Source organism: Conger conger, chromosome 16 (assembly GCF_963514075.1).
Source record: "Conger conger chromosome 16, fConCon1.1, whole genome shotgun sequence".
NCBI classification, from domain to species: Eukaryota; Metazoa; Chordata; class Actinopteri; order Anguilliformes; family Congridae; genus Conger; species Conger conger.
This window is the reverse complement of record NC_083775.1, coordinates 19716486-19736699: the sequence shown is the minus strand read 5'-3', so window position 1 is coordinate 19736699 and position 20214 is coordinate 19716486. Positions and strand designations below refer to the sequence as shown.

The 20214-nt window shown below is 44.7% G+C and overlaps 1 protein-coding gene across 1 annotated transcript in view; it reads right to left on the bottom strand.

The window, feature by feature from the left end:
- Positions 1-20214, bottom strand: part of kcnt2b (potassium channel, subfamily T, member 2b) — a 57842-nt gene that overhangs the window by 14816 nt on the left and 22812 nt on the right. The window contains exons 5-18 of the mRNA XM_061223765.1: positions 20153-20201; positions 19328-19387; positions 18033-18107; positions 17284-17367; positions 13677-13771; positions 13004-13184; positions 11611-11775; positions 11215-11351; positions 10629-10692; positions 10157-10265; positions 8349-8457; positions 4046-4102; positions 936-1088; positions 489-742 (exon numbers count right to left, since the gene is read on the bottom strand). Coding sequence (XP_061079749.1) covers positions 489-742; positions 936-1088; positions 4046-4102; positions 8349-8457; positions 10157-10265; positions 10629-10692; positions 11215-11351; positions 11611-11775; positions 13004-13184; positions 13677-13771; positions 17284-17367; positions 18033-18107; positions 19328-19387; positions 20153-20201 — 1592 coding nt within the window. The remainder of the gene's footprint in view (positions 1-488; positions 743-935; positions 1089-4045; positions 4103-8348; positions 8458-10156; positions 10266-10628; positions 10693-11214; positions 11352-11610; positions 11776-13003; positions 13185-13676; positions 13772-17283; positions 17368-18032; positions 18108-19327; positions 19388-20152; positions 20202-20214) is intronic.

The window sequence follows — 20214 nt, the reverse complement described above, 5'->3', positions numbered from 1 at the left end:
ATTCGTAGGCTGGAATGCCTCGCGGCAACAATTGTGTTTAAATGTATACTGCTTCAGCCTTTGGCAAGCTACTTAGAAGGGGGCGGCAAGCGACTGGTAACTTGAGAGCTACGTGTTGGAGACCCATAGTGTAGGACAACGACTTTTCATTGGCAACAGTATTAAACCAACCAACAATATAAAATATTAAGAAGAGCTCTTTTATTTAATTGAGTTAAATCGAAACAATGTCTTCTAGTGCTCACGGACTGATAGCCCTACTGGTAGGTAATATTACCCTGGCTTGTATTTGGGGGCCGGCCTTTATTTGTCCGAATCGACCACGCCCCCGGCTATTATCCGAGGCCCGGCTTCAAATAGAATCCCGGACACAATTTGAGGATTTACTGTAAGTGCGTTAATATGACACAGTGTGTTAGTGTGACACAGTGAGTGTGTTAATGTGAGAGTAAGTGCATTAATGTGACTGCATTGGCAGAGACACTGACCCATGCTGGCGATGATGCTGTGCACTGGCAGGCGGGTCAGCCCGTGGTAGATGGTTTGGGGCATGTTGCCCCCGCCCCCCCTCCCGTGTCCGCGCAGGGATTCGTGGTGCCCCCTGACGAAGGCGGAGTTCTCCTCCTTGGAGATGTTGATGTAGAAGCAGGTGTCGGAGCCGCCCATGATGTGACAGGGCCCGGGGTTCAGCAGGATGTTGGCGGTGTCCACCCTGCGCACCCCAATCAAACACACCCCGTACCTGCGCCACAAAAACAGGCCACTGTGAGTGAGTTGAGTGAGTTGAGTGAGTTGAGTGAGTGAGTTGAGTGAGTGAGTTGAGTGAGTGAGTGAGTGAGTGAGTGAGTGAGTGAGTGAGTGAGTGAGTGAGTGAGTGAGTGGAGGTTTATGGGTGTTCATGTACGTGCCTGTGTATGCTAGAATCGATATCTTACTTCTTGTGGGCGTGGAAAGAGGCGAAGGTAAAGCTCTTGCCCTGGTACTCCCCAAAAAATTTGCTCTCTTCCAGACGGATGTGATGCACTTCATTGGCTGAGCAGCGTCTGTAGGTGCGCTGCCATTGGTCAGCAGAGCTGGCTCCACCCTCCCTACAACGGACAGTGGTGGTGTGTTGATTAAGAAAGTGAGAAAAAAATATCTGTTTCCTGGTCCGACAACACACAGGGACATCTACATTAAATGTATTTGGTATTTAGCAGAAGCTTTTATCCTGAGAGGCTACATGCATTTTCACATAGTAAACCCATTTACACAGCTGGATATATACTGGAGTCGTTCAGGTTAAGTATCGTGCACATGGGTACCACAAAGTTATTGCAAAGCAAGGGATATGCTACCAAATATTGTGTTATTTACTTTCATTTACTTAAATACTCTCTGTTCCAATACTTTTGGTCACCTAAAAATTGATTGGGTGGTCTGATACCAAAGTTGCTATGTTCTAAGTAGTTTAATACATCTAGGTGTAAATACCAGGAAATAAAATCTGAACTCTTATTTTATCTCAACCCCAAATGTATTCAGTGATTTGCAAAAACAAAGGAATTGGCCTTGCTGTTCCAATACTTTTGGAGGGGACTGTACATGCACTCACACAGAAACATGTTCATGCACAGTTGCACACACACACACACACATACACATATGCACACACGCAAAGGTATATACACTCACACAGTAATTTACCATGCAGTCTGTAAATATTTGGACAGTAGTATAATGTTTGCTGCTCTTTGGCTCTGTACTCATACACATTGCGTTTGAAATGACGCTAAGAATAATGAGGTTAAAATTCTGACTGTCACCCATAATTTGAGGGCATTTACATCCATATTGGGTGATCTGTGTAAGAATTACATCCCTTTATATACATATTCCCTCCATTTTAGGGGATCAAAAGTAATTGGCTGGCCTGTCAATCTTCTCAATCTGTTTCTGATTAGTCAGGTCTATTCGCTTCCTTAGTGCAGGTACAAGAAAGCTTTCAGTATCTAGTCCTGATTCTAGGCTTTTGATTGCCTAGACTATGTATAAAAAGAGATGTAATTCCTCCATGGATTACCTGATATGGATGTAAGTACCCTCAAATTAAAGGTGACAGCCTGCATTTTAACCTCAGCATTCATTGATTTATTTCAAACCAAATGTGCTGGAGTAGAGCCAAAACAACAGAAATTGCACCACTGTCCAAATACTTACGGACTACACTGTATGCACACACACCAGTTTATATAACAGTCGCACTCACATGCACACAGAATGTGCATGCAAGCATGCAAAATATCCATATGAAGACACGTTTGGGCGATTGGATTTCAGACGATCCAAATGCATTGTTTCACATAATAAGCTGCTGAGGTATTGTCTCACTGTAGGTGTGTGGGGGAGGGGAAGGAGAGCTGCTGAATCTGATTGGGTTTAAATAGAACAGAGACAGGTCTGGGGGGTACAATGGAGACACAGTTGCGATGGGTTAGGGTTAGGGTTAGGGTTACAGGCATGGGGGTGGGGGATAAACAGAATAGAGAGATGGTGTTGGAGGATAAATATATTAGATAGACACTTAAGGGGTGTAAAATGAAGTAGAGAGATAGTCTTGGGGATTAAATTATTCTATTTGACCCACAGCTGTCTCTCTAATATCAGAGACGGTCTTGGGGGTTAAATATATTAGAGAGACAGTTGTTGGGTGTTAAATAATTATAATAGAAAGATGGTCGTGGGAGCTGTTAACGAGAACAGAGATGAAGTAAATGCCTTGAGCCTAGGAAAGGTGGTTGGTAAATAGAATACATTATTTGTATTATTAGTGCTGGAGGGATTTAAGTAAGCCTCAAACGCAAACACAGCTGAGCAGCAAGCGTAGACAGGGTTTCTGCAGCAGCAGGGGGAGGGGGGTGTGATGTGGTAAGTGTCATGGGCTGTTATGGAATGCGGCGCAGATTGGCTGTCAGTTGTGCAGAAGGAAAGTTGGGGGGGGGGGGGGTCATGATGATGTTAAACACTGTCAGCGCCCAGTGTTGAGTAGCTTTAATTACAGTGGCTGTCAAACCGATATGGGTGTCTGTGTCCGGGGGTCACTGTCAGTAACCCCTCCCACCCACCCACCCACAGGGGGTGCATATGAAATGCACACACACCTCATGGGTCAGTGAGTGTGCGAGCGAGCGTCTGTGGATAGGTGAGTGTGTACATGTTTTGTGTACACGCAGTTCTTGCATATGTGTAGGTGTGTAGGTAAGTGTGCATGTGTGTGTTCATGTGTGTGTGTGAGTGTTTGTTTGTGTGTGTGCGTGCAGGTGTGGGTGCCTGAAGGTGTGTGTGTGCCTTTTAAGTATGTGTTGTGTGCATACATTGTATGTGTACATGTTTTGTGTGTATGTGTGTGTTTGCATTTTAGGTGTGTGCATGTTTTAGGTGTGTGTGTCCGTAGGTAGTGTGTGTGCGTGTGTGTGTGTATATATATATATGTATATATATGTATATATATATGTGTATATATATACATATATATGTATATATATATGTATATATACGTGTATATATATATGTATATATATACATGTGTATATATATGTATATATGTATATATATACATGTATATATGTATATATGTATATATACATGTATATATGTGTATGTATGTATATATGTATATATATGTATATATATATGTATATGTATATATATGTATATATATGTATATATATACGTATATGTATATATATATACGTATATGTATATATATGTATGTGTGTATATGTGTATATATGTATATGTATATATATATGTATGTGTGTATATGTGTATATATATGTATATGTATATGTATATGTATATATATATACGTATATGTATATATATATGTATATATATACACGTGTATATATATGTATATATGTACATGTATATATGTATATATACATGTATATATATGTATATATGTATATATATGTATATGTATGTATATATATATGTATATGTGTATATATATATGTATATATATATGTATATGTATATATATATATATATATATGTTACCCACCTGGTCAGTGTCTGGAAGGCTCCCGTGCGTTGTCTGAAAGCATCTGGGGGCGCTGTTCTGCGTGAAGAAGATAGAAGCAGGTGCAGGTTCACAGATCTGTAAACTGACTGGATGGACTCTGCAGTAATGGTAATAGCCCATCTAAAAATCTTTATATAAATCTAAACAGCAGTGAATCTGCTACTTACAGTATACAGTGCATCCGGAAAGTATTCACAGCGCTTCACTTTTCCCACATTTTGTTATGTTACAGCCTTATTCCAAAATGGAATAAATTCTTTTTTTTCCTCAAAATTCTACACACAACACCCCATAATGACAACGTGAAAGAAGTTTTGAAATTTGTACAAATTTATTAAAAATAAAAAACTAAGAAATCACATGTACATACGTATTCATAGCCTTTGCTCAATACTTTGTTGATGCACCTTTGGCAGCAATTACAGCCTCAAGTCTTTTTGAATATGATGCCACAAGCTTGGCACACCTATCTTTGGGCAGTTTCGCCCATTCCTCTTTGCAGCACCTCTCAAGCTCCATCAGGTTGGATGGGGAGCATCGGTGCACAGCCATTTTCAGATCTCTCCAGTGATGTTCAATCGATTTCAAGTCTGGGCTCTGGCTGGGCCACTCAAGGACATTCACAGCGTTGTCCTGAAGCCACTCCTTTGATATCTTGGCTGTGTGCTTAGGGTCATTGTCCTGCTGAAAGATGAACTGTCTCCACAGTTTGAGGTCAGGAGCGCTCTGGAGCACGTTTTCATCCAGAATGTCTCTGTACATTGCTGCATTCATCTTTCCCTCAATCCTGACTCGTCTCCCAGTTCCTGCCGCTGAAAAACATCCCCACAGCATGATGCTGGCACCACCATGCTTCACTGTAGGGATGGTATTGGCCAGGTGATGAGCGGTGTCTGGTTTCCTCCAAACATGATGCCTGGCATTCACGCCAAAGAGTTCAATCTTTATCTCATCAGACCAGAAAATTTTGTTTCTCATGGTCTGAGAGTCCTTCAGGTGCCTTTTGGCAAACTCCAGGCGGGCTGCCATGTGCCTTTTACTAAGGAGTGGCTTCTGTCTGGCCACTCTACCATACAGGCCTGATTGGTGGATTGCTGCAGAGATGGTTGTCCTTCTGGAAGGTTCTCCTCTCTCCACAGAGGAACGCTGGAGCTCTGACAGAGTGACCATCGGGTTCTTGGTCACCTCCCTGACTAAGGCCCTTCTCTCCCGATTGCTCAGTTTAGACAGGCGGCCAGCTCTAGGAAGAGTCCTGGTGGTTCCGAACTTCTTCCATTTACGGATGATGGAGGCCACTGTGCTCATTGGGACCTTCAAAGCAGCAGAAATATTTCTGTACCCTTCCTCAGATTTGTGCCTTGAGACAATCCTGTCTCGGAGGTCTACAGACAATTCCTTTGACTTCATGCTTGGTTTGTGCTCCGACATGCACTGTCAACTCTGGGACCTTATATAGACAGGTGTGTGCCTTTCCAAATCATGTCCAATCAACTGAATTTACCACAGGTGGACTCCAATTAAGCTGTAGAAACATCTCAAGGTTGATCAGTGGAAACAGGATGCACCTGAGCTCAATTTTGAGCTTCATGGCAAAGGCTGTGAATACTTATGTACATGTGATTTCTTAGTTTTTTATTTTTAATAAATTTGCTAAAATCTCAAAAAAATGTTTTTCATTATGGGGTATTGTGTGTAAAATTTGGAGTTAAAAAATGAATTTAATCAATTTTGGAATAAGGCTGTATCATAACAAAATGTGGAAAAAGTTAAGCGCTGTGAATACTTTTCGGATGCAGTGTATGGCCATCGCAATAGCAAAACCACATGACGTACAGAGAGGAACTGGCCCGCTGCCATTTACCAACAGCATCCAGAACCAGTGAGCCACAGAGGGGATAGAGCTGAACACATTCCTCACTTTTAAGATTAACAACACAGCAATACTACAAAACATCTTGGACCTTTCCCTTTTGTATTTTTGTTAAAATGAGGAATTACAGTCCTGCTTCTGTGTGCCTTTAAATGAAAGCTCAAAGGTAATGTTAAAAAACAAAGCTTGCCATGTCATTCAGGCATAGATGGCGAGACTCGTTAATCATGAAAGACAGGCTCAGGGTCATTATTATATTAGAGATAAGGGATGACAGCATAGTTAGGTAGAGTATTTTCTCCATTTTACACCGACTTGAAATTGGCAATCAAATTCACAGAAGCTTTTAACAGCTCAGTTGTTCAAATGTTCCTACTTAATTAATTAATCCTGCTGCTCATAATAGCTCTAGGATTAATGAGTTAAGACAGAAAGCTTAATGAATGTTATCTCCCATTTCTTTTCCTCAGTTTAGTGGCTCAGAAAAAGCATGCCGGTCATGTAAACAGAAGCATAGATAGACGCATTAAGTCCAAAGGCACACAATGTTGATTTTCCCATCCAATACGATTTGTTTGCACTTTTCGACCTAATACAACAAAGTGTGTGTGAGTATTGCATGCGGTTCAAGGGCACATTCTCCCCTTTAAATTTTTTTCTATGTGATTTCACCATGTACAACTTACAGCACTATTTACACATAGTAATTTCGCCCATTTCAGGGCAACATAATGTTTGTGACATATTAATATTATGTAAATGAAAGTAGTCATATTTAATACTTTGTTGCATATCCTTTGCATGAAATGACTGCTTGAGGTGTGTGATCCATAGCCATCACCGTGTATCACCTCTGGTGATGCTCTGCCAAGCCTGTATTGCAGCTATCTTCAGCTCCCGCTTGTTTTCGTTGCTAGTTGCTAGGTTTTCTCTTCAGCATATGAAAAGCATGTTCAACTGGATTCAGACCGGGTGAATGACTTGACCAGGTATAGTCAATCGCATTTTTAGCTCTGAAGAACTAAAAACAATGATCCAAAAACATTTTGGATCATTGCCTTACTATAGGATGAAGTGCTGTTCAATGACTTTGGAGGAATTTGGTTGAACTTGAGCGAATAAAATGCTTCCGTACACTTCAGAATTCATTCTCCTGCCATATCAGCAGTCATACCATCAATGAAGACAATGCGAGCCAGTACCTCTGCCAGCCATGCACACCCAAACAATAACACTCCCACCACAGATGAGGGGGTGCTTTGGATCTTCTGATAAGTGAATATTGGTCTCATCTGTCCACAATATCTTTTCCAGAGCTCTGTAGGCTCTTTTAGGTACTTCTTAGCAATCTAAAGACTCTAGCAATCTAGACTCTAACTTGCTAACTAGTGGTTTGCATCTTGCAGTGCAGCGTCTGTAGTTCTGTTTGTGAGGTTTTCTGTGGACAGTACTCACTGATGCATCCATGCCTGCCTGTCCTGTTCACCAGTACTCTTTCTTCTTCAAGTAGTTGATTTTAGTAAACCTACAGTTTGGCCTACGTCTTGAACACACCTGTCTAATCCGAAGCGTCTGTGAAGCCATTTGTCCCAAACATTATGGTGCCCTGAAATAGCCTGGAGCCCTGTGTGTGTACAGTAAGTGTGTGTGCTAGTGTGTATGTGAGTGTGTGTGTACTTGTGCGTATGTGAGTGTGTGTACAGTAAGTGTGTGTACTTGTGCGCATGTGAGTGTGTGTATAGTATATGTGTGTACTTGTGAGTGCGTGTACATTAAGTGTGTGTACTTGTGCGTATGCAAGAGTGTGTACAGTAAGTGTGTACTTGTGTGTATGTGAGAGTGTTTACAGTAACTGTGTGTACTTGTGCGTATGCAAGAGTGTGTACAGTAAGTGTGTGTACTTGTGCGTATGTGAGTGTGTGTACAGTAAGTGTGTGTACTTGTGCATATGCGAGAGTGTGTACAGTAAGTGTGTGTACTTGTGCGTCTGTGAGCGTGTGTACAGTAAGTGTGTGTACTTGTGAGTGTGTGTACAGTATGTGTGTGTACTTGTGCGTATGCGAGAGTCTGTACAGTAAGTGTGTGTACTTGTGCATATGCGAGAGTGTGTACAGTAAGCGTGTGTACTTGTGTGTATGCGAGAGTGTGTACAGTAAGTGTGTGTACTTGTGCGTCTGTGAGCGTGTGTACAGTAAATGTGTGTACTTGTGAGTGTGTGTACAGTATGTGTGTGTACTTGTGCGTATGCGAGAGTCTGTACAGTAAGTGTGTGTACTTGTATGTATGTGAGAGTGTGTACTGTAAGTGTGTGTACTTGTGAGTGTGTACAGTAACTGTGTGTACTTGTGCGTATGCGAGAGTGTTTACAGTAAGTGTGTGTACTTGTGCGTATGCGAGTGTGTGTATACTCACTGTCCTCTGGAGGTGTGTATCAGCAGGGTGATGAGCGTGGAGGTGGCAGGACACACACAGTTGAGGGCCAGCATGGCATACTTGAACTCCTCCTCACACACCACATGATCTACAGACACACAGCGACAGAGCAGTGAGACACACACACACACCACACACAGGATGCAGTGACATAACAGTGTGACAAGCATAGACACAGCATCAGACCCGTTAAATACTGCGTAACACACACACCCACAACCGCAGCTGACATACTGTATCACACACAAACACGCTCACCACATACTGTGACACACAGATTTGCACACATTTAAACGCCCTCACTCACATAGTTGTGGTGTTATCCTGCAGTCTAGTCAATCTGCATCACAGCTGGCTTGCAACATTTTCAAATTCCTCTTTTCTTTAGTGTTTGGCAGGGAATATTACATCCTATTTAAAATAATGTCACGGCTGACATGAAATGTAACAGCTTAGTCATGTTTGCAAATGCTCTAATATTCAGCTTGCATAAAGTAGGTTATTTTCAGCATAGACGAATGAGGCTGTGAGGATGTAAGCAGTCCAAAGCTGGAAAAGAGTGTGTGCGTGTGTGTGTGTGTGTGTGTGTGTGTGTGTGTGTGTGTGTTTGAGTGTGTCAACATGAATAAATACATGTCTGCAAGTATGCACATGAATGCATGTTTGAGTGTGTATGTGTGCGTGCACATCAATGCAGGTGCATGTGTGTACGTGTGTGTAAACTCATTAGGAGCCAGGGGAAGGCAGGTTGTTAGCTCTTATGATGAGTTAATTGATCTAGCGAGAGGGGAGGCTAATCTGTAAAGGCCTCTTTATCTCTCTTGTAATGCCTGTTTTCTCATCTCCCATAATTACTGCTGACAAAGCAAACCCTAGCTACACACATCCTGTGGATATGCAATAAATGGCTGCTTCTTCTGAAGATTGGTGTGAAATAATCAACAAATGAGTTTCTTCTTCTGAAGATGGGTGTGAAAATAGCATTGCCATGCCTGCTCTAACCAGTATTTAAGCTGTCAATGAAACCTGAAATTGTATTACACATATAAAACTGAACACGGGCCCTGATGGACAGCACTAATGCTCAATGGAACACAATTACTGCCCTGGGTTAGGGCAAGGATATCCCAGCAGGAGGGAGGGCTGATAGTTGTTTCCTTTTTCCCCTCTGAGATTTGTTTCTTCTTCTGCTCTGTGACCACCTCCCCCCAGTTGTGTGTAATTATACCTATTAAAAGCAGCAGGTCACCTTGTTTCTGTGTGTGTGTGTGTGTGTGTGTGGGTGTGTGTGGGTGTGGGAGCGTGCCTCTATTGTCTCTATTGACATGCCTGGGTCTGTAGGCAGACGGTGCTCAACACAGGAGTCAACTGTAATAACATGTTGACTGAAAATCAGAGAGATTCAAGGACCCATCAGCCCCCGACTCCCTCCTTCTCTTTGAAACAGAGAGAGAGGGAGAGACAGAAACAGAGAGAGCACATCACTATACTAATGACAGCTCTGTTCTCCGTGGCCCTGTGCTTCATCAGTGTGAGTGGGGCCAGAATCAAAGCGTCCGTGCCCAAGCACATCTTGATGAGGCTCATCGACACAACCAGAAGGTTGTAGGTTTATATCCCGTGTAGGCCGCATGCAGGGCCAAACATCTTTGCCAATCACATCACTGACAACTCTCTCTCTCTTTCACACACACACACACACACACACACACACACACGCACATGCAATGACTCTCCAAGCCCTGTTGGGTTACAGCATTCTGCACAAATCACAACCTTTCTCTGACCTGCAAATTTGACATGGAACTTGCTCTCTGGTTTCAGGATTTGCACGTAGAGTGGACAGTTTGGAGCAAAGTCCTTCACCGCCCAAGCCCTAAGAATGGTCTGGTGGTCCTGTGAGAGAATGTGGAGAAGGGGAAAAGGAGGAGACAGAGACCAACCTATTAGCTCCAAAAAAAACTCAGAGCCATTAGCCCCAGTAACAAGCAGCTACATCCTCTTATTGCTGCCTTAGTCATCTGACCTTTTCCATTCCTACACTTCTCTTAATATCGGGAGAGGGGAAAGAGAGAGAGTGAGAGAGAAAAAGAAGAGGGGGGAGAAGGAGAGGGAGGGAATTGTACAGTCTGGTGAAAAGTGGCAGGTTGGCAGAGTGATTAGAAAAGAAGAAAGATACAGAAGGAGAGGAAGCCCTTGGAAAGACTGAAGGAGCGACGGAAGGGGTTGAACGACAGGAGAGAGGTGAAAAGAACGTACGGCAGCGATGCGGTCCACTTCAAAGCGGTTACTGAGGATGAAGCAGGCCTCCGCATCGTCCATCCTGCAGCCAAAGGCAGGCCAGGGGTGGGGCCGGAGACGGGCGAGGCGGGTTAGTGGAAGGGAGAGTTGGTGGGGATAGACACCGGGGAAAGAGAGGGTGGGGTTAGTCAGGGAAGAGAGCCGCCCGGTCTTTGAAGAGCAGGCAAATATGACCATGCAGGTTCATACATGTTGGAGTTCCACTTTTGTGCAGCTCATGAATAGTCATTAAGGGGAAAGGTAGTGGACATTCTGTCCTAGGCGTTGCCTCCTTGTGAATATTCATAAACTGGAGCTTAGTGCTGGAGCTGTTGGAACTTCCTGTACCCAGGAAGTATAGAGGAAAGAGGAAGGTTTCTGGTTTCTGTAGAGCAGTGGTAACTAGCTCTGTTCCTGGATTTCATTTCAACCATAATTTGGCACACCTGTCTCTATACTAGAAGCTCAACAAGATCTGTAGCTGTGGAACATGGTGCTTTGTTAGGGTTGGAGTGAAAACCTTGGTTGGTTACCACTGCTCTAGCGGATCTGTGTGGTCACTCACTTGGCCCTCATTAGGTCCTGGTCTTTGAGGGCAGAACCTTGCAGGTAGATGACCCTCTGGGCCCACAGGGGGATGTGCAGGACCCGACGTACCTGTACGTCCATCTCTGCTGGACACAGGATCACCACATAGTAATCCTGCACACACACACACACACACACACACACACGGCTGTGAGCAGATGCACACGTACTGTCTGGCTGTTTGTCAGGTGTAGTTGGCTCAGATGCTGCCTAAGAAGACTTTATTGGCCTTGGGCCAGTTTAAAACCTGAACTCCCAAGGAGAGAACATTCATGGGTCAACCACAGCACTGGTTTTGTAAAACCATTTCTGGACCCATCCCCAGGGGAGGTGTGGTTGCTGTGGTGATGGAGCTTTGTCTTTGGGGACAGACCTGCAACCTGGGGTGGGCGTAGAACTCGTTGAGAAAGTCCATGAGCAGGTCGATCTTCAGGCAGCTCACACACAGAACCACGTGCTTCTCTGTTTGGGCCCGATATCGACTGTAGTTTCCCCCAGACTTCTGTCTCTCCATCCAGAGGAAGGCCAACTGCTCAAACTAAGGAGAGGAAGTGGCCAAGGGAGAGAGCGAGAGAGCGAGAGACAGAGATTTAATTGAATTTGGAAAGTGAATTCCAAGGTTTAGTCATTTCTCTAGTGCAAATACAGCATGTCAGGGAAAAACTTTTGGTTGGGCTGAAAGAACTGATTGGAAATGGAGAAAGGAAGGGAGAGTGTTTCTTCTGTTTGTCAGACTCAAAGGGTTCTCAGCTTTCAAATATTAAAACCAGCAGGCCTTTTTTAGCTTTGCTGGACTGCCAAAACATTTCAGAGTAAGAAACTCCCTCCGATGAAAGCAGGCCAGGATAGATAAGAAAATGAATTTTAAAAATGATGCAAAATAAACATAGGGATGATTTCCTTTTCAATCTTCTGTCTCTCATGGTTATCAGACCCTGCAGGGATAATTCCCTCTTGTATGCAATCCCTTGTAATACGAGATACTGTGGGCATAATTTCCCCTGTTACTCCCTCACCGACTATCAGAGAATACAGGGATAATTCCCCCTCTGTTTTGTGCCAGTCCCAAACAACTAACACTATGGGGAGAATTCCCTCTCTGTTATCTACAGTCTTTTGTAGTTGCTATTGGGATAATTCCCTCTGTTGAACCCACAGTTTCTCATCATAATCAGACGCTATGGGGATAATTCCCCAGCTGTCATCCATAATTTTGTAGTTGTTATGGGGTTAATCATTTCGCTGATGTCCCCAGTCTTGTGGTTCCATCTCTGTTACTGTCTCCTGTCACCTCTTTTTCATGTTACCAACAAAGCATCTTGAAAGCGCAAATGGAAAGATGGAGGGAGAGGCATTAGCTCAGCTGATACTCTGCAGCAGTAATGGAGACCGAGGGAGAGCAAAGGATTGTGGGATGTGGTGGTGATAGTGGGAGGAGGGGCAGTAGGTGGTGACCACAGGGATGTAGCCGTTAGGGGGGGGGGGGTCAGGTTGTGTGGGGGATGGGTGTTCTCTGTGGTGTCCCAGTTGGAAAGATAGAGACATGCAGGGCATTGTGGGGGGAGGCAGTAAATGTCAGGGGCTTTTACAGATGAAAGAGTGAGAGGGAGGACAGTGTGTGACCGTGTGCCATTTCCTGTCCAGCTCAAACATGGCCCCCCACCAGGGTCTCCTTTCACATCACACATTAACCCCCCCCCAGAGGGTGAATGGGGTGCAGGTGGGATGGGTTGAATGAAGCACAGGGGTGGGGTATGGTCTCTCACCTGGATGGGCAGCACGATAAGAGCCACACAGATCATGATCACCACCAGCAGCTGTGATGGCCAGATCTGGGGGGTGACATCACCGAAGCCCACGGTGGAGAAGGTGACCACGCAGAAGTACAGAGAGTCGAACAGGGTCAGGTTATTCCCTGCGCGCTCCAGGTGCTGGATACCACAGATACTGGGAGAGAGAGAGGGGGGAGGGAGGAAGAGAGAGACATGAGGTATGGACACAAGGACACAAGTGTAACGTGTGTCCACATGCATGCGTGTTCATGTGTCTGTCTGCGAGTGTGTTGGCATGCACGTGTGTGCATCTGTATGTATGTGTGTGTGTGTGTGCCCGTGCCTGTCTGTGTGTACACTGTTGAGGGCTTGGCCTGAGTAAACGCTCAGCTGTCAGTAATGAAAAGGTCAGCCGTCTATTGGCTCACCAGTCACCATACACACACATACACAAAGACACACAGACACACAGAACACACAACACAAGCACACACATACACACACAATCCATGTCCCATTCCCTTCCTGTAAGCAGCAGTTCACTCCTCTCCCCTCTGTCTCTCCCTCCTCACCTCCTTTCCTCACTTTCTCTCCCCCTCTTGCCTCTTCTCCCCACTCCATCCTCCCAGCTCAAACTCCCACCCCTAACCTGCAGTGTGGGACCCACCAGGTGAACATGAGGCAGACAAGGGTGCAGATGAGGATGAGGACCTGGTTGAACATGGCAGAGTGAGTCCGTTGGATTGCCCGGTGCAGGTCATTCTGAAAAACAGGGAGAGAGAGAGAGACAGGTACTGTACCACACTGCTGATGACCTGAGAGATACTCTACATATACACTGTTCATTCTCTGAGTGAGATATACTGTACTACATTGCTGATAGTCTGTCCGAATACTTATGGAGTGCACTGCAAACTGTACCACACTGCTGATTATCAGAGATATGTACTGTACCACACTGCTGATTCTCAGAGACAGATATACTGTATCACACTGCTGATTATCACTCAGATAAACTGTACCACACTGCTGATTATCAGAGATATGTACTGTACCACACTGCTGATTCTCAGAGACAGATATACTGTATCACACTGCTGATTATCACTCAGATAAACTGTACCACACTGCTGATTATCAGAGAGATGTACTGTACCACACTGCTGATTCTCAGAGACAGATATACTGTATCACACTGCTGATTATCACTCAGATAAACTGTACCACACTGCTGATTATCAGAGAGATGTACTGTACCACACTGCTGATTCTCAGAGACAGATATACTGTATCACACTGCTGATTATCACTCAGATGAACTGTAACACACTGCTGATTATCAGAGAGATGTACTGTACCACACTGCTGATTCTCAGAGACAGATATACTGTATCACACTGCTGATTATCACTCAGATGAACTGTATCACACTGCCGATTATCACAGAAACAGATGTACTGTACTACACTGCTGATTTTCACAGAGAGATATGCTGTACCACACTGCTGATTATCACTGAGAGAGATACCACAGTACAGTGATCAATGCAAATGTAATGCAATGCAAATACTTACAGATGGCACTGTGTATAGTGTACCACAATGCAGATTATCAGTGTCTGTCCAAATACTTACGGACTGTCATGCTATATATTCTTGTGTATGCACAGCACGCCATGGCTTATATCTTGCACACACACCCCTTCTACCAGCTGGTCCAGAGGCTCAGTTCACTGAGCTCCTCGAACAGCATGCAGCCTGAGGGCACTGCCTTTCCAACTGAAGCAATCAGAATCAACCAAATTCTAACACGGAAACAAAATGGCATTACTCATTTGAAAAATCACCCAAAACACTGAACGCAGCCAGGCAATGGAGACTGGCCGAGAGCAGCAGACGTGGCTGCCCAGAAAAGGGAGGCTTGGCTCACACTGCAACCGACTGCCGATCAAGACAGAACTGCACTTGCTCACCGAATGTGAGAAATGTTCAGAAATTTGAGAACACTTCATTACTAAATTTAAAAGTATGATATCCAAGCTTCCCATCAATGCCCGTCAGACAATATTCAAATCACCCTGGGGGAGGGTTATTTGATGCACAAATCTGTTAGCACAGTAGACGGCTACCTACCACAGCCTGAGATATTTGTATTGTGTTGTCACTTGTGTTGATATCTTTTAATGGTTACAATCGCATAAAATCATTATTATGACTTTTTAAACAGCAGACAAACTTATTGTAAAATGTCAATGGAGTGTTTTAAAGTTGAATTTGAAAACTGCATTATGCCATATGGCTGATTATTATAGAGAAAGCGGTGCCCTCCCTACTGGATTATGAGTGATGAGTGACAGGCAGAGAGGCTCCACCACAGATATTATAAATACCACAGATACAATAGATACTAGGCATAACATAAAGAGAGAGACCTACTATAGCACATTGCAAATTATTATAAGTAGAGCCTGGGAAACTATACAACGGTACATATTGCCTGTTATTTTTCATCGTTATGGTTAGGTACCATGTAAAATAAAACTAGGTCACGTAAAAAAACAGTGATAGTGGGAGAGGAATTGGATGGAGAAATGGAATAAGAGGCAGAGAAGGAAGAGACAAAGAGGGAGGGTGTGAGAGACAGAGATAAAGAGAGAGAGTGAGAGAGGGGGGACAATGCGAACAGAAAAACACACGGTAATCTAAAAATCCCATCTTGCTTCACAGCGGAAATCGGGGCCGCCGCGGGGAGGTGCACAGAAAGGGCTGGCGGGAGAGGAGAGGGGGAACCAGCAGAAGTAGCACGGGATGAAAGCAGGAACACAGAGCGAACAGGAGCGATGTAATGCGTCCAAAATAAGCAGTGTGGAGGGGACGGGCAGAGTGACGAGCTGTCGGACGTTGGGAGGGTCACGGAGGCCGAGTGGAGATTCCTGGTTTGAATTGGGGGGGTGGGAGGGGGGATAGGAGAGATGAAAAAATAACTTTTCTGAGGTACAAGTGGCCCGGCGGGTTAGCCACAGTTTTTCTGCAACCCGGGGTACCGTCCCGTTTACCGACCCAGTCACGAGCATGTTTCAATGAAGCTGTGTACAGCGCGGAATCATTTCTGAAATCTCTGGCACGAGAATGTAAGAGGTGTGATTTCTGTAGTTGACCTTTCCTTGCTGTCCTTTGTATGGAGAAGAGAGACGGTGACAGAGAGAGAGAAAGAAAAAGAGAGGGACAAACAGAAGCGTTCAGATTGTGTAACTGTAAATAGTCCAATCAGTGTGTGTTTGCTCATATGTGTGTGGAGGGAGTGGAGGGATTTTGAATGCTTTTTTCCCCATTTTCTGCCCAATTAGAAGCAGAAAACCCTGCTCTCACTGCTGCACTCATCGCAGCTCAAAAGTTCAAAGAAAACAAATCTGCAGCTCAACAGATTGGCCTGCTGGCACTCCATCCACCAGCAGGGGGCGATTGTGCATGATGAGATGCAGACATCAGGGAGGCCTGTAACCCACCCACCCCTGGGTGGCGCTAGAGATACTTATGCCTCACTCTGTGTGGGGCTGTCAGTCATAGACGGTAGCACAGTGGCTAGCACTGTCGCCTCACAGCAGAAGGTCCTGGGTTCGAAGCCCGGCCTGGGCCTTTCTGTGTGGAGTTTGCATGTTCTCCCCGTGTCTGTGTGGGTTTCCACTGGGTACTCCGGTTTCCTCCCACCATACAAAGACATGCACGTTAGGCTACTTGGAGGGGCATTGACAGGGCGTTGCTGCAAAAGAGCATGCGTGCTCAGTCAACTTACCCTGTATAAATAAAGGTTAATATATAGTAACCGCTGGCACTGTCTGGATTTGTTAGCACATTCTGTGCACTGGAACAGAGCCTTAACAGGATGTGCCACCCAGCAGCCACCCAGCAGCCCTGAGAAACAACATTTGATTTTAGAATGAGCGTTTTGTCCTTACGCATTTTAAATGCTTTGGCATTTGGTAACACAATCCAGTTTATTGTTATGCCAATATTTCCCATTTGGATCGCACTGAACGGTGTGACAGAGGCACAGAAAGAAAGATAGGGAGGGAGAGAAATATATGCAGAGAGAGAGAGAGACACAGTGATAATGGAAAATGTGGAGAGAGAGAAACGGGGATAGACAAATAGTCAAGCAGAGGGAGACGGACATAAAAATGGAGGAATACATGGAAAGAGAAGGAGATGAGGGACATGAAGAAGAAGAACGGGAGGCGGAGGTATGGACAGGAGGAGACGTTCTGTTCAGCTCACAATCATGTTCTCCAGGGCATGCTTGGCCAACCAGCAGTTCAGAAACACAGGAATGAACAGATTTCTCAGGGAGGGCAAAATCACCTGTGGGGGGGGAGAAGAAGAGGAAAAGACGGTGAGGGAGATGCAGGAAGGAGAAAGTAAACGGAGGAGTTGATTGCTTGGGTAGATTTGGTGTCAAACATACAAGTCCCCAGGCATATGAAGGAAAGTCCTTCATGTTTGCTTTTGATTGGATAGTGCCTGCATGTGCTTTGCAACACCCTTAACTCCATTATAAAGGGGGTATACGTGCATTTAAATTGCAGTCATGTATTAGCCACATTAATGTGAGTGTTACAGCAACATGCATATTACTTGCTGTAATTAACGGTTGTGAAAAAAACCACTCTGTTTACGGCTGTAAGTCTTCTTTATTACATGCGACATAAAGAGATCCTCTACACTTAGGAGTGCAAAACACACTTTCTGCATATAATAAAAATCCCCCTAAGTGGGCTAGTAGAAAATTAAAGAGTGTTATAGATAGTTCAAGGCCGCTTGGAGTTAGCGCAGGCAGATAAACAACAAATGTTTCGCTTATCAGGAAAAGAACAGAACATATTCACGCACCTTAAGTCATGTACACCTTAGTTCATGTAAAGGACAGTGCCTTTTCTCCTCCTTCTGTTTTCACTAGGTTACACAGTCACCAGATGCATGTGCTCATATTAAACTTCCACATAGCCAGAGTAATGTGTGTTACTCACAGTAATTACAAACGGCACAGCGCTGATCATCTCCAGAATGAAAGGAATTCGGAGCACTTGTTCCCAAATGTTGCCCTGGAAATACAAACGCAGGGGGTCAGGGGTCAAGGCAAGGCTCTGAAACAAGCAGCCAAACCAGGGGCTCTTTCCGTTTGCGTATTTTTCACCTCGTATCTTCTTGTTCTTTGCCTGACCTGGAAATAGATCGAAGTCCGCCATCTTTAAGGAAATTCCAACCGGTTAAATGTTCCTTCTAAGAACTAGAAGCCAGTTAGGATGCTCCAGTAGTTTTCTTGGGCAAGAAAACATGAGCACATCCTTTGTGGAATGCATATAAATGATGGATCTGTGGATCCACCTCTCACCACCTGCCACGCATATGCCACGTCTGTAGCTGCTATGGCTTCGAGCTGATGTTTGACATTCCGTTTGCCTAATTCACGTTTTCTCCATTACCCTGTCTTAACCTCCTTTTCTTGCTTCCTTTTTTGCCTCCCCCGATGGGTGTAGGTAGGAGCAAGGAAGTGATTGGAGTGAGCCCATTTCCTGGTGTTGTACAGAAACACTGGCTTAAGTATAGGTGTTTCGGCCACCAGTTTCAGTGTTAGTCAATGGTAACAATACGGTAAATATATGAAGTCAGTCATTTTTTCCACAAGAAAATGGTGATGCGTTTTTCTTTGTGTAATATCTCCCTACGTGCTGATTATAAATGGAATAGAATAACTTTTTTCGTGGACGAATCGAGAGCAGCCACACTCAACCAGACCCAATCCTCTTATAAGGCTCACCCTTTTCCTTACTGCTCAGTCTCCGGCTCCAATTTGTACAACATGGCGGCAATGGGTGACGTCACAGACGTCACAGGTCCGTATTTCTCTACAGTCTGCTCTGGGCACAGCCTGGGTAGCCTGTATCACACTTCACTCAGAGGTGCGACAGAAAGTAGTCTCTAGTTAAGTTCAGAGGATGAAATAAAAACAGCCTTGGAAAAGGCTGTGTGGGCGGAGAAGGAGACTCTGCTGGTTTCTGAACCTCCGTCATGCAGGCATTTATTTCCGCCCCACTGATCTCGCCGCTCCGTTAGACCTGCGGCCCTGTGTCGTCCGGAGCCGGGGCTGTAGTTCCCCCGATCGTGGCGGGAGGCTGACCTTCAGCTGCGCGCGTGGGCGAGCGACACCTTGCGTACCCGCCGAGATGAAGGGACCTGTGCCTCCCCTGCGCCTCCTCTACCCTTCCCAGCTCCTCCACCTCCACTACACCATACGAGGACGCTTTGTCCTTATGTGTCTTACCTTATAACTGAGGTACACCAGCAACATGGTCTCTGAAAAGCTAATGAAAGCCACAAGAACCTAGGGTGAGAGAGAAAGGGAGCGAGGGAGAGAGTGTGAAAATGAACTCTACAATATGGAAACTAGTGAGGAAATTATACAGCAAGTTTAATGTTGTTTTAAACCGTATACGCTAACATACAATTACCATTATTGTGACTATTGAGGGTACTGCTGTACTTGTAGTGTAGGTGTAAGTGTAGTGTAGTGTTTTTGAGTGTACTGCCCTGCTGAAAAAACACTGCTCAAACTTGGTTTTGAAACAGCTGGTAGCTGGTTGACCAGTTCAGACCAGCTCCCTGCTCAACATGGTTTAGCTGGTTGACCCGTTCAGACTAGCTCTGTTTTGAAACAGCTACCAGCTCAAGCAAGTTACCAGTACTAGCTTGTTGACCAGACTATACCCAACTAGACCATCTTATGACCAGGTTCAAGCTGGTCAAACTGGCATAGCTGGATTATACAGCAGGGTGATGTTGTTGAGTAGGTCTGTGTGATTAAGTGTGTCAGTATTGTAAGATAGGACTGTGTTATTGAGAGCACTGTTTTTGTAGAGTAGGGCTGTGTTATTGAGAGTACTGCTGTTGTGGAGTAGGGCTGTGTTATTGAGAGTACTGCTGTTGTGGAGTAGGGCTGTGTTATTGAGAGCACTGTTGTTGTAAAGTAGGACTGTGTTATTGAGAGCACTGTTGTTGTAGAGTAGGACTGTGTTATTGAGAGCACTGTTGTTGTAAAGTAGGACTGTGTTATTGAGAGCACTGTTGTTGTAGAGTAGGACCCTGTTACCTGCAGAGCCCACAGAGGGAGAGGTCTGTTCACCCAAATGATAAAGGACCTGGCGAGACACA